The sequence below is a fragment of the Molothrus ater genome, chromosome 23, assembly GCF_012460135.2.
Source record: "Molothrus ater isolate BHLD 08-10-18 breed brown headed cowbird chromosome 23, BPBGC_Mater_1.1, whole genome shotgun sequence".
NCBI lineage: Eukaryota > Metazoa > Chordata > Aves > Passeriformes > Icteridae > Molothrus > Molothrus ater.
This window is the reverse complement of record NC_050500.2, coordinates 1,835,807-1,850,164: the sequence shown is the minus strand read 5'-3', so window position 1 is coordinate 1,850,164 and position 14,358 is coordinate 1,835,807. Positions and strand designations below refer to the sequence as shown.

At 43.2% G+C, this 14,358-nt stretch overlaps 1 protein-coding gene across 1 annotated transcript in view; it reads right to left on the bottom strand.

The window, feature by feature from the left end:
• The window catches only part of LOC118694984 (ATPase family AAA domain-containing protein 3), a 28,223-nt gene that overhangs the window by 11,996 nt on the left and 1,869 nt on the right, over positions 1-14,358 (bottom strand). The window contains exons 3-12 of the mRNA XM_036396341.2: positions 13,671-13,772; positions 12,270-12,329; positions 11,395-11,464; positions 10,412-10,577; positions 8,718-8,787; positions 5,863-6,018; positions 5,606-5,662; positions 4,557-4,682; positions 3,415-3,539; positions 599-650 (exon numbers count right to left, since the gene is read on the bottom strand). Of these exons, the coding sequence (XP_036252234.2) occupies positions 599-650; positions 3,415-3,539; positions 4,557-4,682; positions 5,606-5,662; positions 5,863-6,018; positions 8,718-8,787; positions 10,412-10,577; positions 11,395-11,464; positions 12,270-12,329; positions 13,671-13,772 (984 nt within the window). The remainder of the gene's footprint in view (positions 1-598; positions 651-3,414; positions 3,540-4,556; positions 4,683-5,605; positions 5,663-5,862; positions 6,019-8,717; positions 8,788-10,411; positions 10,578-11,394; positions 11,465-12,269; positions 12,330-13,670; positions 13,773-14,358) is intronic.

The window sequence follows — 14,358 nt, the reverse complement described above, 5'->3', positions numbered from 1 at the left end:
GCAGGAGCAGGAGAAGGAGCAGGAAAAGGAGCAGGAAAAGGAGAAGGAAAAGGAGCAGGAGCAGGAGCAAAACAGGCGAAGAGAAGGAGCAGAGCAGAGCAGAAGCAGGAGAAGGAGCAGGAGCAGGAACAGGAGCAGGAGCAGAACAGGAAAAGGAGCAGAGCAGGAGCAGGAGCAGAAGGAGCAGGAGCAGAGCAGGAGCAGAGCAGGAGCAGGAGCAGAGCAGGAGCAGAACCAGGAGCAGAGCAGGAGCAGCAGGAGCAGGAGCAGAAGGAGCAGGAGCAGAAGGAGCAGAGCAGGAGCAGAGCAGGAGCAGAGCAGGAGCAGGAGCAGGAGCAGATCAGGAGCAGCAGGAGCAGAGCAGGAGCAGCAGGAGCAGAGCAGGAGCAGAAGCAGGAGCAGAGCAGGACCAGGAGCAGCAGGAGCAGAGCAGGAGCAGCAGGAGCAGAGCAGGAGCAGCAGGAGCAGAGCAGAGCAGGAGCAGAGCAGGAGCAGCAGGAGCAGAAGCAGAAGCAGGAGCAGAGCAGGAGCAGATCAGGAGCAGCAGGAGCAGAGCAGGAGCAGCAGGAGCAGGAGCAGACACACACCCAGCACTTACTGTGGCCCTTTTCCTCAGGAATGCATCTGCCTCATCCACGAAGAGCAGGAGGCTGCAAAAGGGAAGCACCACAGTGACAGCACAGGGTAAGGCCTGGGGAGCCTCTGCTTCTTTTTTAGCCAGGGTTGGGATTAAATGCACAAGATGGAATTTCGTGTTTGGACTCAAATGTTTTTTAGTTCTTGTCTATGTTAGAGTCTCACAAGCCCTGAGTTCTGCAGCACTTTAACAAACTAAAAATGGAGCCCTGTCTCTCTCTCTACAAGGCCTTTTAAGGATAAACTCTCCAATTAAGAAATGACACCTCAAATATTTTTACTTTTAACCAAATAACCAACCACCTGTGGTCTGTAATGTGGAGTTTTTTATCCAATTGCACAAAACCACCCAAACCCATGGAAGAGGAGAAGAAGGAGGAGAAGGTGAAGAAGAAGCACCAGCCTCTGCCCTAAAACCTCCATCTTGCTCTCTATATATTCCTATATTCTAAAGCCCCAAAATCTGATCTTCCCACCCTGTGACCTCACACCCTTCTACCCAAACTCCACAGCCACAATCCCAGCTCCATCATTCCATTCTAGAAGCTTCTCCACAGCCTCAAATGCAGAAATTTAGACCTGCTCAAGTCTGAGTGCTATTTTAGCATTCCCTCCTCTTTCCAGAGATGTGTGCAGGGCACAGTACAGAAATCTTGGTGACAGTGACACCTCCCTGCCATTTTTCCTCCTTATGCCACTCTAAAAAACTCAAAGCAGAGTCCTGTCCTCAGCTTGCTTTGTTGTTTTCTGAGGTTTTTCTTTCCCAAACCACAGCAGCACTAATGTAATGGCTTTACTACCTGTGGAGAAGTGAATTAATAAAGCCCATGAATTATTCACCAAAATAAATTCACTTCTAACCCAAGGGCAGTGCTCTTCCCAAGGGACTGAGCCTGTAAAGATGTTTATCAATAACAGAAGCAGGTTGCTCATAAAGCTGTCACAGCTTGTATTACCTCCCTGCCTAACTTCAAACCCAGCTTTTTTTCCAGGGCATTTCAGGCCCATTAACATCTTCTCCCAAATATTCTCTGCAGAAAATGTCTGTTAGCACGATTTCAGCTAAATAAGAAACAGCTAACACTGGTGGATATTCAGAATTAAATGTGCTTAAATACTTCAGTGCTACTGGAGGTGAGAATATTGATTTTATGGACACATGTGAGCTTTGATCAGGCAGTGTAGGGAGCTGAAATGCACAGAAATTTTTTATCAGAGCAGAGAAATTCAGAGCCAGGCAGTGCTGTAAGAGAATTCCTTGATGGGAGCATCCAGCTGAGTATTCTCACATCTCTTCCAACTTCTCACTTAATTTCCAAGCTCACTTAAATTCTAACACCTTCCCTTCTATAGCTCCTCAGAATAGAAGCTTAAAAATTTCAATCCTGCTTTTAAATCCCTGCTTTTTTTTCTTGGTATGGGGAAATAGAAAGATTGAGGTGATGAATGAAGCAAGGATTAAAAGAGACACTGCAAGATGATGTCCATCTGGGGCAATCAGAGAACACATAAATCACTGGGCAGCCACACGCACAGATCTGAGCTCAAACCAGCACAAAACCCAAAGTGACAACCCCTGAAAGTTCAGTGTTGAATTTTACCATCCTGGCTGGACAAGGATCTCTGCAGTGCAAAAATCAAAAATCCATTTATATTGGTAGGAGCAAATGAACCACACAGCCACACAAAACCAGGGAGCAAAATTCAGCCTCAACCTGAGGAGTCTCTGCAGATAAAAATTTGATTTTAGAGGTGACTTTAAAAGCAAAAGTTCTTTTTTGTGCTTGTGTTTTCTATACCTGGTATTTTATACCTGTTTGTGATTTTTATGTCAATACCTTTAGCATCTATGTCCTCCTTATCCTCTTTTATTTCTTTTATTCACTTTTCCTGCTTGAGACTCCAAAGTAAACCAGAAGCTGGATTCAAATACTATCAGTGTTTAAAATCTTCAGGGGATTCTGTGTGTCACTCAATAACAGCAACTCATTTATGGTGATTATTGTTGCAAATATGATGAAATAATAATAATTAAACTGAGCAATTTATAGAGCAACTCCATGGATCATTTCAGAAGAGATTTGCTGTCCCCTCAAAGGGAAAAGCAAGGTTCTTTTGCAGGATCAACATCTTGCTTTCTAAGAATTTATTTATTTTAAAAGAAATAAAATTTATTTGTTTTAATAAAGAAATGTTCATTAAATATTTCTTTATTAAATATAATAAGTATATTCATTACATATAATAAATATATACTATACATTTATTATATATCATAAATATATATAATATATAATATACAACATGATATATAATATATAATATATAATATATAATATATAATATATAATATATAATATATAATATATAATATATAATATATAATTTACAATATATAATATACAATATATAATATATAATACTAGATGTAATATATTCTATTATAGATAATGTAATAAAATAGAATGTAATAAAATAGAATGTAATGTAATATAATATAATGTAATATAATATAATGTAATAAAATATAATGTAATACAATGTAATGTAATGTAATATAATGCGATGTAATATAATGTGATGTAATGTAATATGATGTAATGTAATGTAATGTAATGTAATGTAATGTAATGTAATATAATATAATATAATATAATATAATATAATATAATATAATTTTTATATATTATATTAGGGCTGAACTACACTGTTGTAGTTGTGGGTGAGGGTCTTTTAGACAAAAACCCAGGCTGAGGATTAAAGCAAAGCTCAACTTACCCTCTCCTACTGGTGTTGGCCCAGTCAAAGAGTTTGTGCATGGCTGTGACCCCTTCCCTGCCCATGGGGGCCACGTCCCCTCCTGTCATGATGGCATAATCCATGCCTGAGTGCACAGCTAATTTCTGCAAGGAAACAAAAACCACCAAATTCAACATTTAGTCCTGTCAGTGCTGGTTTGCAGAGGGGAGTATTGGCTTCTTTGTGTTCTTCATCACTTAGTTGCAATTTTTTGTTTAGGGCAAAAAATAAAGCATGTAAACCCAACAGAGGTGGCCAGGAAGTGGCTGCTGCTGTGATTTTGTTTATTTTTTCCATTTCTGTCCATCTTTATGGGTTTTAGAAACCCAAACTAGGTGGATTTAGAAATCCAGTAGGTGCCATAATCTCAGAAAACTATTGGGATATGGGTTTAGTTTACTGATATAAGAAAAAAAATTCAACTTGCACCAGTTTGGCAAATCTGCCACTGTTAGAAAGTTGATGAAAGCAGTGAAAAGCAAGGAAAAAAATCAAATTCTGACTGCAATCCATGTAAAAATCAGCCTGGCAGTGCCTTTGCCTCTCTCAGGAAAGAGCCATTAGGCCAAGGGGATAAACCCAACACAGGTGGATATGAAGGGGCTGCTGCTGTGATTTTATTTATTTGTTCCATTTCTATCCATCTCTATGGGCTTTAGAAACCCAAACTAGGTGGTTTTAGAAATCCAGCAGGTGCCATAGAAAGCTTTAGGTGCCATAATCTCAGTAAACTGCTGGGGTAGGGGTTTAATGTACTGAGAGAGGGGAAAAAAATCAACTTGCACCAGTTTGGCAAATCTGCCACTGCTAAAAAGTTGATGAAACCTCAGGACTCGTGGACAAGTGGCTGCTGCTGTGATTCCCACAAATAAATCCCAGTTCCAAGGGATTCCCACAAATAAATCCCAGTTCCAAGGGCCTTTCCCAGGTGGAAAATCCAGATCCAAGTGGCTGCAGTGATTCAGAGCTGGGGCAGGCTGCCCCTTCTTCCCTCCCTCCCCAACGGGAACAAAATGTTTGTGCAACACTCCAGCAGGAGATTCCAGCCCAGGGAAGCTCCACAGGCCCTGGAATTCTCAGAACACTTTGCAAGGTTGGCAGAATCTTGGCAGGGTTTTTACCTTGGCAAAAAGAGTTTTTCCAGTGCCAGGGGGACCGTACATCAGAATATTCCTGTAGAGGCTTTTGTTCCTTTTTGTGTTTCTTGTTGCTATGGCAATGTCTCTCACACGTGCTTCCAGCTGGGGCTGCAGGAAAAAAAAAAAAATTCAATTTAAGGATCAGAAGGTACCAAAAAGAGCTGCACCTACCAGGTTCCCAAATCAGTACCTGCAGGAAGGAGGCAGCACTCCAGGCTCAAGCTTTTAAGTCTTAACTTCAGCTGCTCATGACTCCACACCAAGGTCATTTCCTGTCCTATGTGAGGATTTACTTGATTTTCTGTCCACTTGGCTACAATTCTTTCATAAGAAAAAGCAGCAGTGCAGGAAGGAGTGCAGTGACTACTCTAGGAACAGATAACACCTAAATATTCACTTCCTAATGGGTGCCCTGGGAGGGATATGTCAAAACATCAGCAACTCTTTGCAGTGCTAATTCCTGCTCAAGTCATAAATTCATATTTATATTCCTACTGCATTTGGGGATACTGGGAGAGAGATATTCCTGCAGGAGCATTTTCTCTCAGCAGCTTCAAGCAGCTCTTAAATTTGCCAGATAACCAGGATTTCAATTCAGAAGCAAATACACAGAAGTAGCACTAATTAGCAAGTTAAGAACCAATTTCAGGGTGGGTAAATGCACAGAATATTTAGATTTTTTTTTTTTTTTTTGCCTAGAAGCTGGTTTGGGTTCAGTAATCCTTAACTTCAGAGGGCACAAGTGGAATTCTGAATCTTCACATGCTGACCACAGAGAGAAACTGCAGCAGAGCAAGGACTGAACCAAGGCTTCCAACTGCTTTTCACAGAGGGAAAAAAGGTGAACAAGCTGCTTAATGCATGTCACAGCGAACACAGGAGCTTACTGATGGTCCCAGTGTCCCAAGGGACAAAAAACCTCCAAAACTGCTGGAATTACAGCTTTAGAAGGGAGTTTAAGGCACCAGCAGCTCTCATTTGGAATCCAAAGTCATCCTTGACAGCCCAAGGCAGGAGAACAGAGTACTCACACTGAGAACAACTCCTTCAAGGGCATCCTGAGCCTTGCTGGTGAGACGTTTACCGACCTTGAGAGGACAAATTCAGTTACTCACAGGCAGAAAAAAACCCCCACATTTTAACAACTCACTTGGACTAAAACACCTTACAGAATTACCAGCGGGCTCAGCCCATCCATTCCACCTCCACTATTCTGTTTGTCCAGACCCACAGACAATCCCAGCCTGAGTTTTGCTGCGTGTACCACAGAAGCAAAGGTGAATTTTACCTTGATGGGATGTTTCAGAGCCTCCAGCACTGTGATCCTGGAGGTTTCCCTCACCAGGGAGGGTTTGCCCAGCCTTGCCTCGATGTAACGCCCCGCTACAGCCGTGGCATTTTTGGCAGAATAAACCCCCACTGCCAGCAGGGTCAGGCCTGCCACCTGCAAAAAAAGGAAAAAAAAGGAGAAAAATGAGAAAAAACCACTTGGCAAGGCAGTGCTGCTGTGTGCAGGCTGCCCTGTGGTGGGGAATTAAGATTCAGGACAAATGCTGAGCAGGAGGGGTTTATTTTTGGTAAGGTGTTTTTTATCCCTGCTCAGACAGTCAAGGTCTCACACTCCCTGTTCACTGATTGCTCTTGCACAGCAAAAAAAGCAGAGGAAGCACAAGTGAAGCATTTAGTCCTGAATCCAAAACTACATCCTGCCCAAAAAATGTGAGGGGATGTCCAGATTTTCAAGTAAATTGAGTAATGAAGATAAACCAGCCACGGCAGCCAAAAATGTGGGGCTGAATTTTCAAGTAAATTTGAGTAATGAAGATAAACCAAAAAGTGTGGGGCTGAATTTTCAAGTAAATTGAGTAATGAAGATAAACCAAAAAGTGTGGGGCTGAATTTTCAAGTGAATTGAATAATGAAGATAAACCAGCCACGGCAGCCAAAAATGTGGGGCTGAATTTTCAAGTGAATTGAGTAATGAAGATAAACCAAAAAGTGTGGGGCTGAATTTTCAAGTGAATTGAATAATGAAGATAAACCAAAAAGTGTGGGGCTGAATTTTCAAGTGAATTGAATAATGAAGATAAACCAGCCCCCTCAGGCAGGTGCTGCCTGCCAGAATGCCCCTCACCACACCAGAGAATGCCAGCTGAATTTCAGGTGCCAAGGTGAAACTGCTGAGTTGTGGCTGCCACCAAGGCAGGGCACAGTGGGGAACAAAAAAGGGAATTTCTGCTAAAGGTGACAGCTGTGCCAGCCCCAACAGCACAGGGAATGAGGGGCTCCAGAGGAGAAACAAAACCAAAAAAACATCATGGGAATGGGAATTGCCATCATGGAAATGGGAATTGCCATCATGGGAGTGGGAATTATCACCATGGGAATGGGAATTATCACCATGGGAATGGAATTACCACCATAGAAATGGGAATTGTCACCATGGAATGGGAAATGTCACCATGGGAGTGGGAATTATCACCATGGAATGGGAATTACCATCATGGGAATGGGAATTGTCACCATGGAATGGGAATTACCATCATGGAATGGGAATTAGCACCATGGGAGTGGGAATTGTCACCATGGGAATGGGAATTAGCACCATGGGAATGGGAATTACCATCATAGAATGGGAATGACATCACTCACTGGGCTGTTCCTCCAGAAACCCCACAAAATGAGCCATTCCCATCGATCTGCCAGTGAAGCAGAAAGACTCCAGACTCTGGAGTCAGCTTAAAGCTGATGCCAATAATTTATATCAGAGAAAAGAGCAAACTGCAGCAATTGCTTTTAAAATAAGCTGACTTCTCCTGCAAGTACAGAGCAGGGTGAAAAGCCTCAAGGACAACAAGGGTGGCACTGTTCAATAAACCATGAGGCACCATCTGGTAGCTCTCACTCTGCTGGAATGTGGGACATCACCTCTGCTCTGGGTGGGAACACCAAGGGATCAGAACTGTGAGTTCCAGGATGCAAAGAGTGAGGGATCTCCATGCTCAGCTCAGCTCAGATGCAGAACACAGAACAGATTTCACCTTTTTAGCAGCCTCCCTCTAAAAACAGAGCCATGATCTCATGCTCTCCCAGACCATGCAGCACAAAGTTCCCTGTGCCTGGATGGAGCTGATGTCACTTTCTCAGGTTTTTGATGATGTTCATGTCACAAGATACAGAGAAGCAGAGCTTTAAAAATGAATTCTGTATCAAGCAAGAACCCAACTGACCACCCTAAAAAATCAGTCTGATTACAGGGTGTCATGGTTTTGCATGGGAGACATTTACCCACCTTTTTATCATAAAGTATCAAAGGAATGGGTCTCTGATCAGTAAAAAAGTGAATTACACTAAAACCACAATGAACCAAAAATCTCAAGGTAGAACCTTTGGGGCTCTGCTTGGCTGGGAAGAGGTAGAGAAAGAGCAGCACTTAGAGCTGAAAATTCAGGTTTCATTTACAAGAACCTTAAAATAACTGACTGGTTCTTACCTTATAGTAATTCCAAACTTTTTAAAGCAACGGAAAATATGACTTCCAGCTGTGTTATCTCCTTTCCAAAAATACACCTGCCTTTTTCTTTTCTTTTTTTTTTTTTTAAGCTAAATGTCCCAAATTCACAAGAGAAGAACATGTCAGAAGCAAAAATGACAATTTGTATGTGGGTCAAGTGAATGCACAGCTCAAAGCACCAAGCACTGATCTACAAAGGGCTCTGAATGCTCCAGATGACAAAAGGAGCCACTAAAAGCTTGTCTTGTTCTCCCCAGAGCTCTCAAAGGATGTTTTGTATCAGCCTGTGTGTATAAAATCAGAGGGTGGAGCAGATGGTGGTGACTGATTCAAAGCAGAATTTCTATTTTAACCAGCCATGCTACCAAAAATATATTTTCATTGTTGTTTTGTTTAGTTTTACACTGAGAAACAACTTTCTGTCCCCAAGATTCCATTCCCAAGCTCTTTTGTCCTGTGAAAAGATGCTGCTCTGGCTTTTAATCAATTTATTTAGCACACAGAGCAGTTCTCTAAGTGCTCTCTAGGCTACATCAAAATTAGATTTAAAGCTGTGACACAATCAGGAGTTTAAGACACATTTACAACCTGGCTTTTCTGGAAGTTTCTGCCAGGTTTCCCAAGCTTACCGTGGCTGTGACTTTATCCCAGTCTGTCACAAAAGCACGGAATCCTTCCCCAAAGAGCATCCCAGCTGTCCTGTGGCAAGCAAACAGCAAAGCAAGCAGGAGAGAAAGGGAATTCAATGAATTGATCCATTTTAAACCAGGCTTTCAGATTGCATTAAAGTTGTTCATCTTCTTCAGAACAAGTCAAAGGGAAGGGCTCACCTCGGAATTGGAATGTGAACATGGAAAATATATTTATAATCATCTGAAAATATATTTATAATCATCTGAAAATAAATTTATAACCATCTGAAAACATATTTATAATCATCTGATGCCTACACCTGAGCTGGGATTAAGTTCAGAAAAGCACCTGGCCCTAAGATGGTATCAATTTACTTTAATGCATTATTTGTGTTGAACTGGATGTATTGAAAGCTCTTTTTGTTCAAAATCTCAAAGGACCTAAAATGAACCAATTCCAAAGGTAAAACAGCCAGCCCTGAGGAGCCAAACGGCATGACAGCTTTGTGATGGATGTTCTGGAAGAACTGTGGGGTTCTCAGAGTTACTGAGCTCCAGGACTGGAGGAAAAGGCTTGAAATAATCTGTTAGAAAAATTGTATCACTCTAAATGTCTCTGGTTGCTATTTCAGGTGACAATGTAGCGGGACGAGCAGGAGAGGTCACACAAGGCTGGAATTCCTGAGAGGAACAAACCCCAGGGTCTCCCAGGTGTGGGGACACACTTGGAGAAGCACCAGAGGAACAAATCCCAGGATCTCCCACATGTGGGAGAAGCACCAGGCTGGAATTCCTCAGAGGAACAAACTCCTGGTTCTCCCAGATGTGGGGTCACACTTGGAGAAGCACCACAGGAACAAACCCCAGGTCCTCTCACAGGCTGGGAGAGAGAAACTGCATCAGAGGAACAAAGCCCAGGTCCTCCCACACACTTGGAGCAGCTCCAGAGGAACAAAGCCCAGGTTCTCCAACACATGGGGACACACTTGGAGAAGCACCAGGCTGAAATTCCTCAGAGGAACAAACCCCAGGTTCTCCCACATGTGGGAGAGGCACCAAGCTGAAATTCCTTAGATGAACAAACCCCAGGTTCTGCCATGTGCTGGGACACACGTGGAGCAGCTGCTGAGGAACAAACCCCAGGTTCTCCCAGATTGTGGAGCAGCTCCAGAGGCACAAAGCCCAGGTTCTCCCACACATAGAGCAGCTCCAAAGGAGCAAACCCCAGATTCTACCACACTGGGAGAAGCTCCAGAGGAACAAACCCCAGGTCCTCCCACACACGTGGAGCAGCTCCAGAGGAACAAACCCCAGGTTCTTCCACATGTGAGGACACACTTGGAGAAACACCAGAGGAACAAACCCCAGGTTTTCCCACATGTGGGAAAAGCACCAGGCTGAAACTCCTCAGAGGAACAAACCCCAGGTTCTCCCACACACAAGTGGAGCAGCTCCAGAGGAACCAACCCCAGGTTTCCCCCCCACACAGAGCAGCTCCAAAGGAGCAAACCCCAGGTTCTACCACACTTGGAGAAGCTCCAGAAGAACAAACCCCAGGTCCTCCCACACACATGGAGCACCTCCAGAAGAACCAACCCCAGGTTCTCTCCCACACGTGGAGCAGCTCCAGAAGAACCAACCCCAGGTCCTCCCCCACACACAGAGAGCACCCCCAGCCCTCTGTGCCCCACCTGAGGGACTCGAGCACGGTCTGGCGGTGCTCGGCGGCCTTGAGGCGGATCTGCTCGCGGATGATGTCGGCGTTCTCGCGCTCGGCCTTGGCGCGCGCCCGCGCCTCCGCCTCCACCCGCAGCATCTCGTTCTTGTGCCGCAGCTCCATCTCCCTCTCCACGGTAGCTTGGGGGAAAAATAAACAGCAGAGAGGTCAAATTTTGGCCTGGGAGAAGGAAAACCCCAGGGAAGTTGCTGTGTACTGGAAGGAAGAGAAGCAAAATGGTCCCAAAGGGGATTTTGGAAGCGCTGCTGCCCCCTTCACCAAAATTCAATGGAATTGTGGTGAAGGGAGAATGAGTGAGAAACTCAGGAGTGAAATAACCCAACCCTACAGGGTTTCACCACTGGGATGTGTTATTCAGGCTACACTTCCCTCACTGGAGGAGGCCACATCTGTGCTTGGAGCAAACCACCTTCCCATCCCATTCAGTTAATTAACATTAACATTTCTTAACATTTCTGAGACCTGCACCCCAGTGGAGTTGTGCAAACCCAGGAATTCTGGCAATTCTTAACAACAAAAAGAAGCTAAGCAAGTTTCACACCACAACTTTTTTATTTTCTGCAGGAAACTCAATGGAGATGAGGTGACACAGATTCAACCACTCCTCCCAGAAGATGCTTTGTTTCTTTTCTCTTCTTAAGTATGAAATCAGAATTTCAGGTATGAAATAAGAATTCCAGTATGAAATCAGAATTTCAGGAGATGCTGACAGTTCACTGAGAAATCCAGATTTCTCAGATTTCTCCTAAACATCCAGGGCAGATGTTTAGGAGTGCAGCCCTTTCTAAAACTAACCTTGGGAGCAATTGGTAATTTTAGCACTCCTGGGATTTACCTATTTTTGCCAATCTGCCACCAAACCCAGCAAGGACACAAAGATCAGCACAAGGACTCCACAATGCCCTCACACCCTCAGCAGCTGAACTCAACACTCACCTCGCCTCATGGCCTCCTGCTTCTGCACAGATTCCTCCTGTTTCCTCAGATTCTCCTCATTAGCAAGTTGCTGCAGGGAGAGATGACAGCAGAAGAGATGTTGATGTTGTAATGACTCCATCAAGTGTAAACTGAAGTGCTACTGATGCCTCAGGTTTTGGCTTTTCTATTTTCCAGATTCTGTACTGATGCCTCAGGTTTTGGCTTTTCTATTTTTCTCATTCTGTGCTGCTTTAGTGGGTCTGGGTTTCATATTATGGGATGCTGAGCTCTGTGCACAGAGCAGGGAGACAAAACAATTCCTGCTCCAGCTGGGCACCAAGGACAAATGATCCAAATCTCAGCCCAGGAGCACAAACACCGTGGGCTGGAGAGAGAAAAACAAGGATGGGACTGCATGGGCTAAAGCTGGAATTGGACACTCCAAGATGCAAATGGAGCAGAACTTATAATTTTGTGACTGATCATCCATTTTTGGGACCATTTTGGTTCATTTTGAGACCATTTTGGTTCATCTTGGGTGCAGCCCTGGCTGGGCTCTTGTGCTGCCCAAGGTGGATCCATTGAGGAGAAACTTCCCTGCTTTATTCTTTAAATCTGTCTGGTCTGTTCTAGGATAGCCTTCACAAATATTTCCAAGAAGCTGCTGCTCAGCTTGAAGTGTGTTTTCCTCTCCCCATCTCCCAGATTTCTCCTCCTAATCCCAAGCTGCTGCTTTGTCCTAATGCCCAAGCCTTGATGTGCAGTGCTGCTGCAGAGCAGATAACAGAGATAAACTGTGCCCAGCAGGACAGGGCACAGCTCCAGAGCATCTCTGGGATTTCAGAGGGCTCCCAGCCCGTTCCCAGCTGGATCAGAGCAGGAACCCACCCTACCTGCTGCCTCATCTGCTCATCGTAGCGCTGCCGTGCCAGCTTGTCCTGGTACTGGGCTCTCTTCAAAAAACAAAACAGAGTAACACAGATTAGGCAGTTAAAAAACAGCCTGCTCCTCAGGGAAATGAGGTTCAGGAGGTAAAAAAAGCAAATAAAATGGGGAAATCCATACAAATAAAAAGTTATCCTGGATTTGAATGTGAACGGGGGAAAATATCCTCAGTCAGCACCAAAAACTTCTTTGTGCTGAGGAATCTCTACAGTCTGACTTCATTTTATGGTATCACAGAGGTCAAAACAAAGAGCAAAGGTTTCTTGGCCCACAAAAGGAGATTTCAGTGGGAAAAATAAGGCTTTCATGTTCTAAACCACGTTATCTGGACTGGTGACTACAAGCAATAGAACTGTCAGGATGTGCTGCTGGTTTTGATGAAGATTTACTTGTTCCTCATTAATTGCCCTTATCAATCACTGGAACTCCAAATAAACCCAAATCATCTCCACTGAACTGGAAGGGGGCTGAGGATCCACATGAGGATCCACATGTCAGGGGGTGACACCATTCTCTATTCCAAACACAGCAGAACAGCAAAACATCATGGAATAAACCAAGTCTATTTTGGTTATTTACCAAGAATATTTGAGTTTGCTGTGACCTCAAATGATGCCCTGTGAGCAGCAGGAGGTGCAGAACCAACCCCTGAGTGTGCAGCTGCTTCCTGGGCCAGCCCTGCTCAAAGTCCAAACTCTGCAGGGTAAAAGCACCACGTGCCAAATAAACAATTCTAGCAAACTCCCCGAGCTGGAGAATCCATTAGAATTAATCAATTCCTTCATCTCCTGTGCTCTCAGAGGAAGAAATCCCCATAATTTAGGGAATTTTTAACGTTAAGGCCAGCCTTTGTTTTCCCTGTTTCAGGATTATTGCCACATCAGCCACTCAAGCTAAAACGAACCAGGGAGCACCAACACTGCTCACAACAACTCAGATTTGCATCACTTCTCCTCTTAAGATATTTTTTCCTGTTTAATTCAGAAGAAATAGAATACTTAAGACTGAAATCCAAATAACTTCAGAGCCATTTCACTGTCCAGGCTAACATAAACAGTTGATAAAGCAGCATTTTCTCAACATTTCCCTGAAAGGCTCTTTGGGAAAACCCCAAAAAACACAAAATGAGAAGAAACTGCTGCCACCAATTCCTCTGGATGTTCAAGAACTTGGGAACAAAAGTCCAGGAGGATTAAAAATCCAGCTCAACATCACAAATCCAGGACACAACAGGGGCTCAGCCTGTGAACCCCCTCTCCCCATAAAGGGATAATTAATAAAGGGATAATGAAAGGGATAATGAAAGGGATAATTAATGCATCATTGCCTTTTCCCCCTCATTCCCTTACTGCTTGATGCTGTTTGGTTTCTTCATTGAGTGTTTTCCTTCTCTCCTCTGCCTGCACCCGGATCTGTTCATTCTTCAGCTGTTCTATGGCAGCCTCGTACTCCTGGGGCAGAACCAGAATTTCATCATCAGAAATTCACAGATCATCTGTACAGAAATTTAATAATCAAAAATTCACAGATCATCTGTACAGAAATTTAATAATCAAAAATTCACAGATCATCTGTACAGAAATGCTGCTGACAATCACATTCCAAGAAATCCCTCTGTATTTAGAGGGGTACCTTTAAAAGATGACCACTGACACAAAGTGTCAGTTAAAATATGATAGTAAAAATAAATAATTAAATTTTAAAAAGTTAAAATATGATAGTAAATATAAATAATTAAAATAAATATGAATAATAAGTTATTATAATAATTATTATAATAAAATATTATACTATAATGTTATAATAAAAATGATACTATAATATGATGATATTCATAGCAGTGATATTCAAAGCCACAAAAAATGTGTCAAAATTGGCCAAATTAGCTGAGATTCACCTTCCAGAATTATTATTTTTTTTCCTCCTAAAGGCAAATAACTACAATTTGCTGAAGCTGAACAGAAAGACAAATTGATCATCCTCTGCAAAGGAAAGATTTTAATTTTTGTCCCTCCCAAAGCTGGCAGCTGCCTGAGG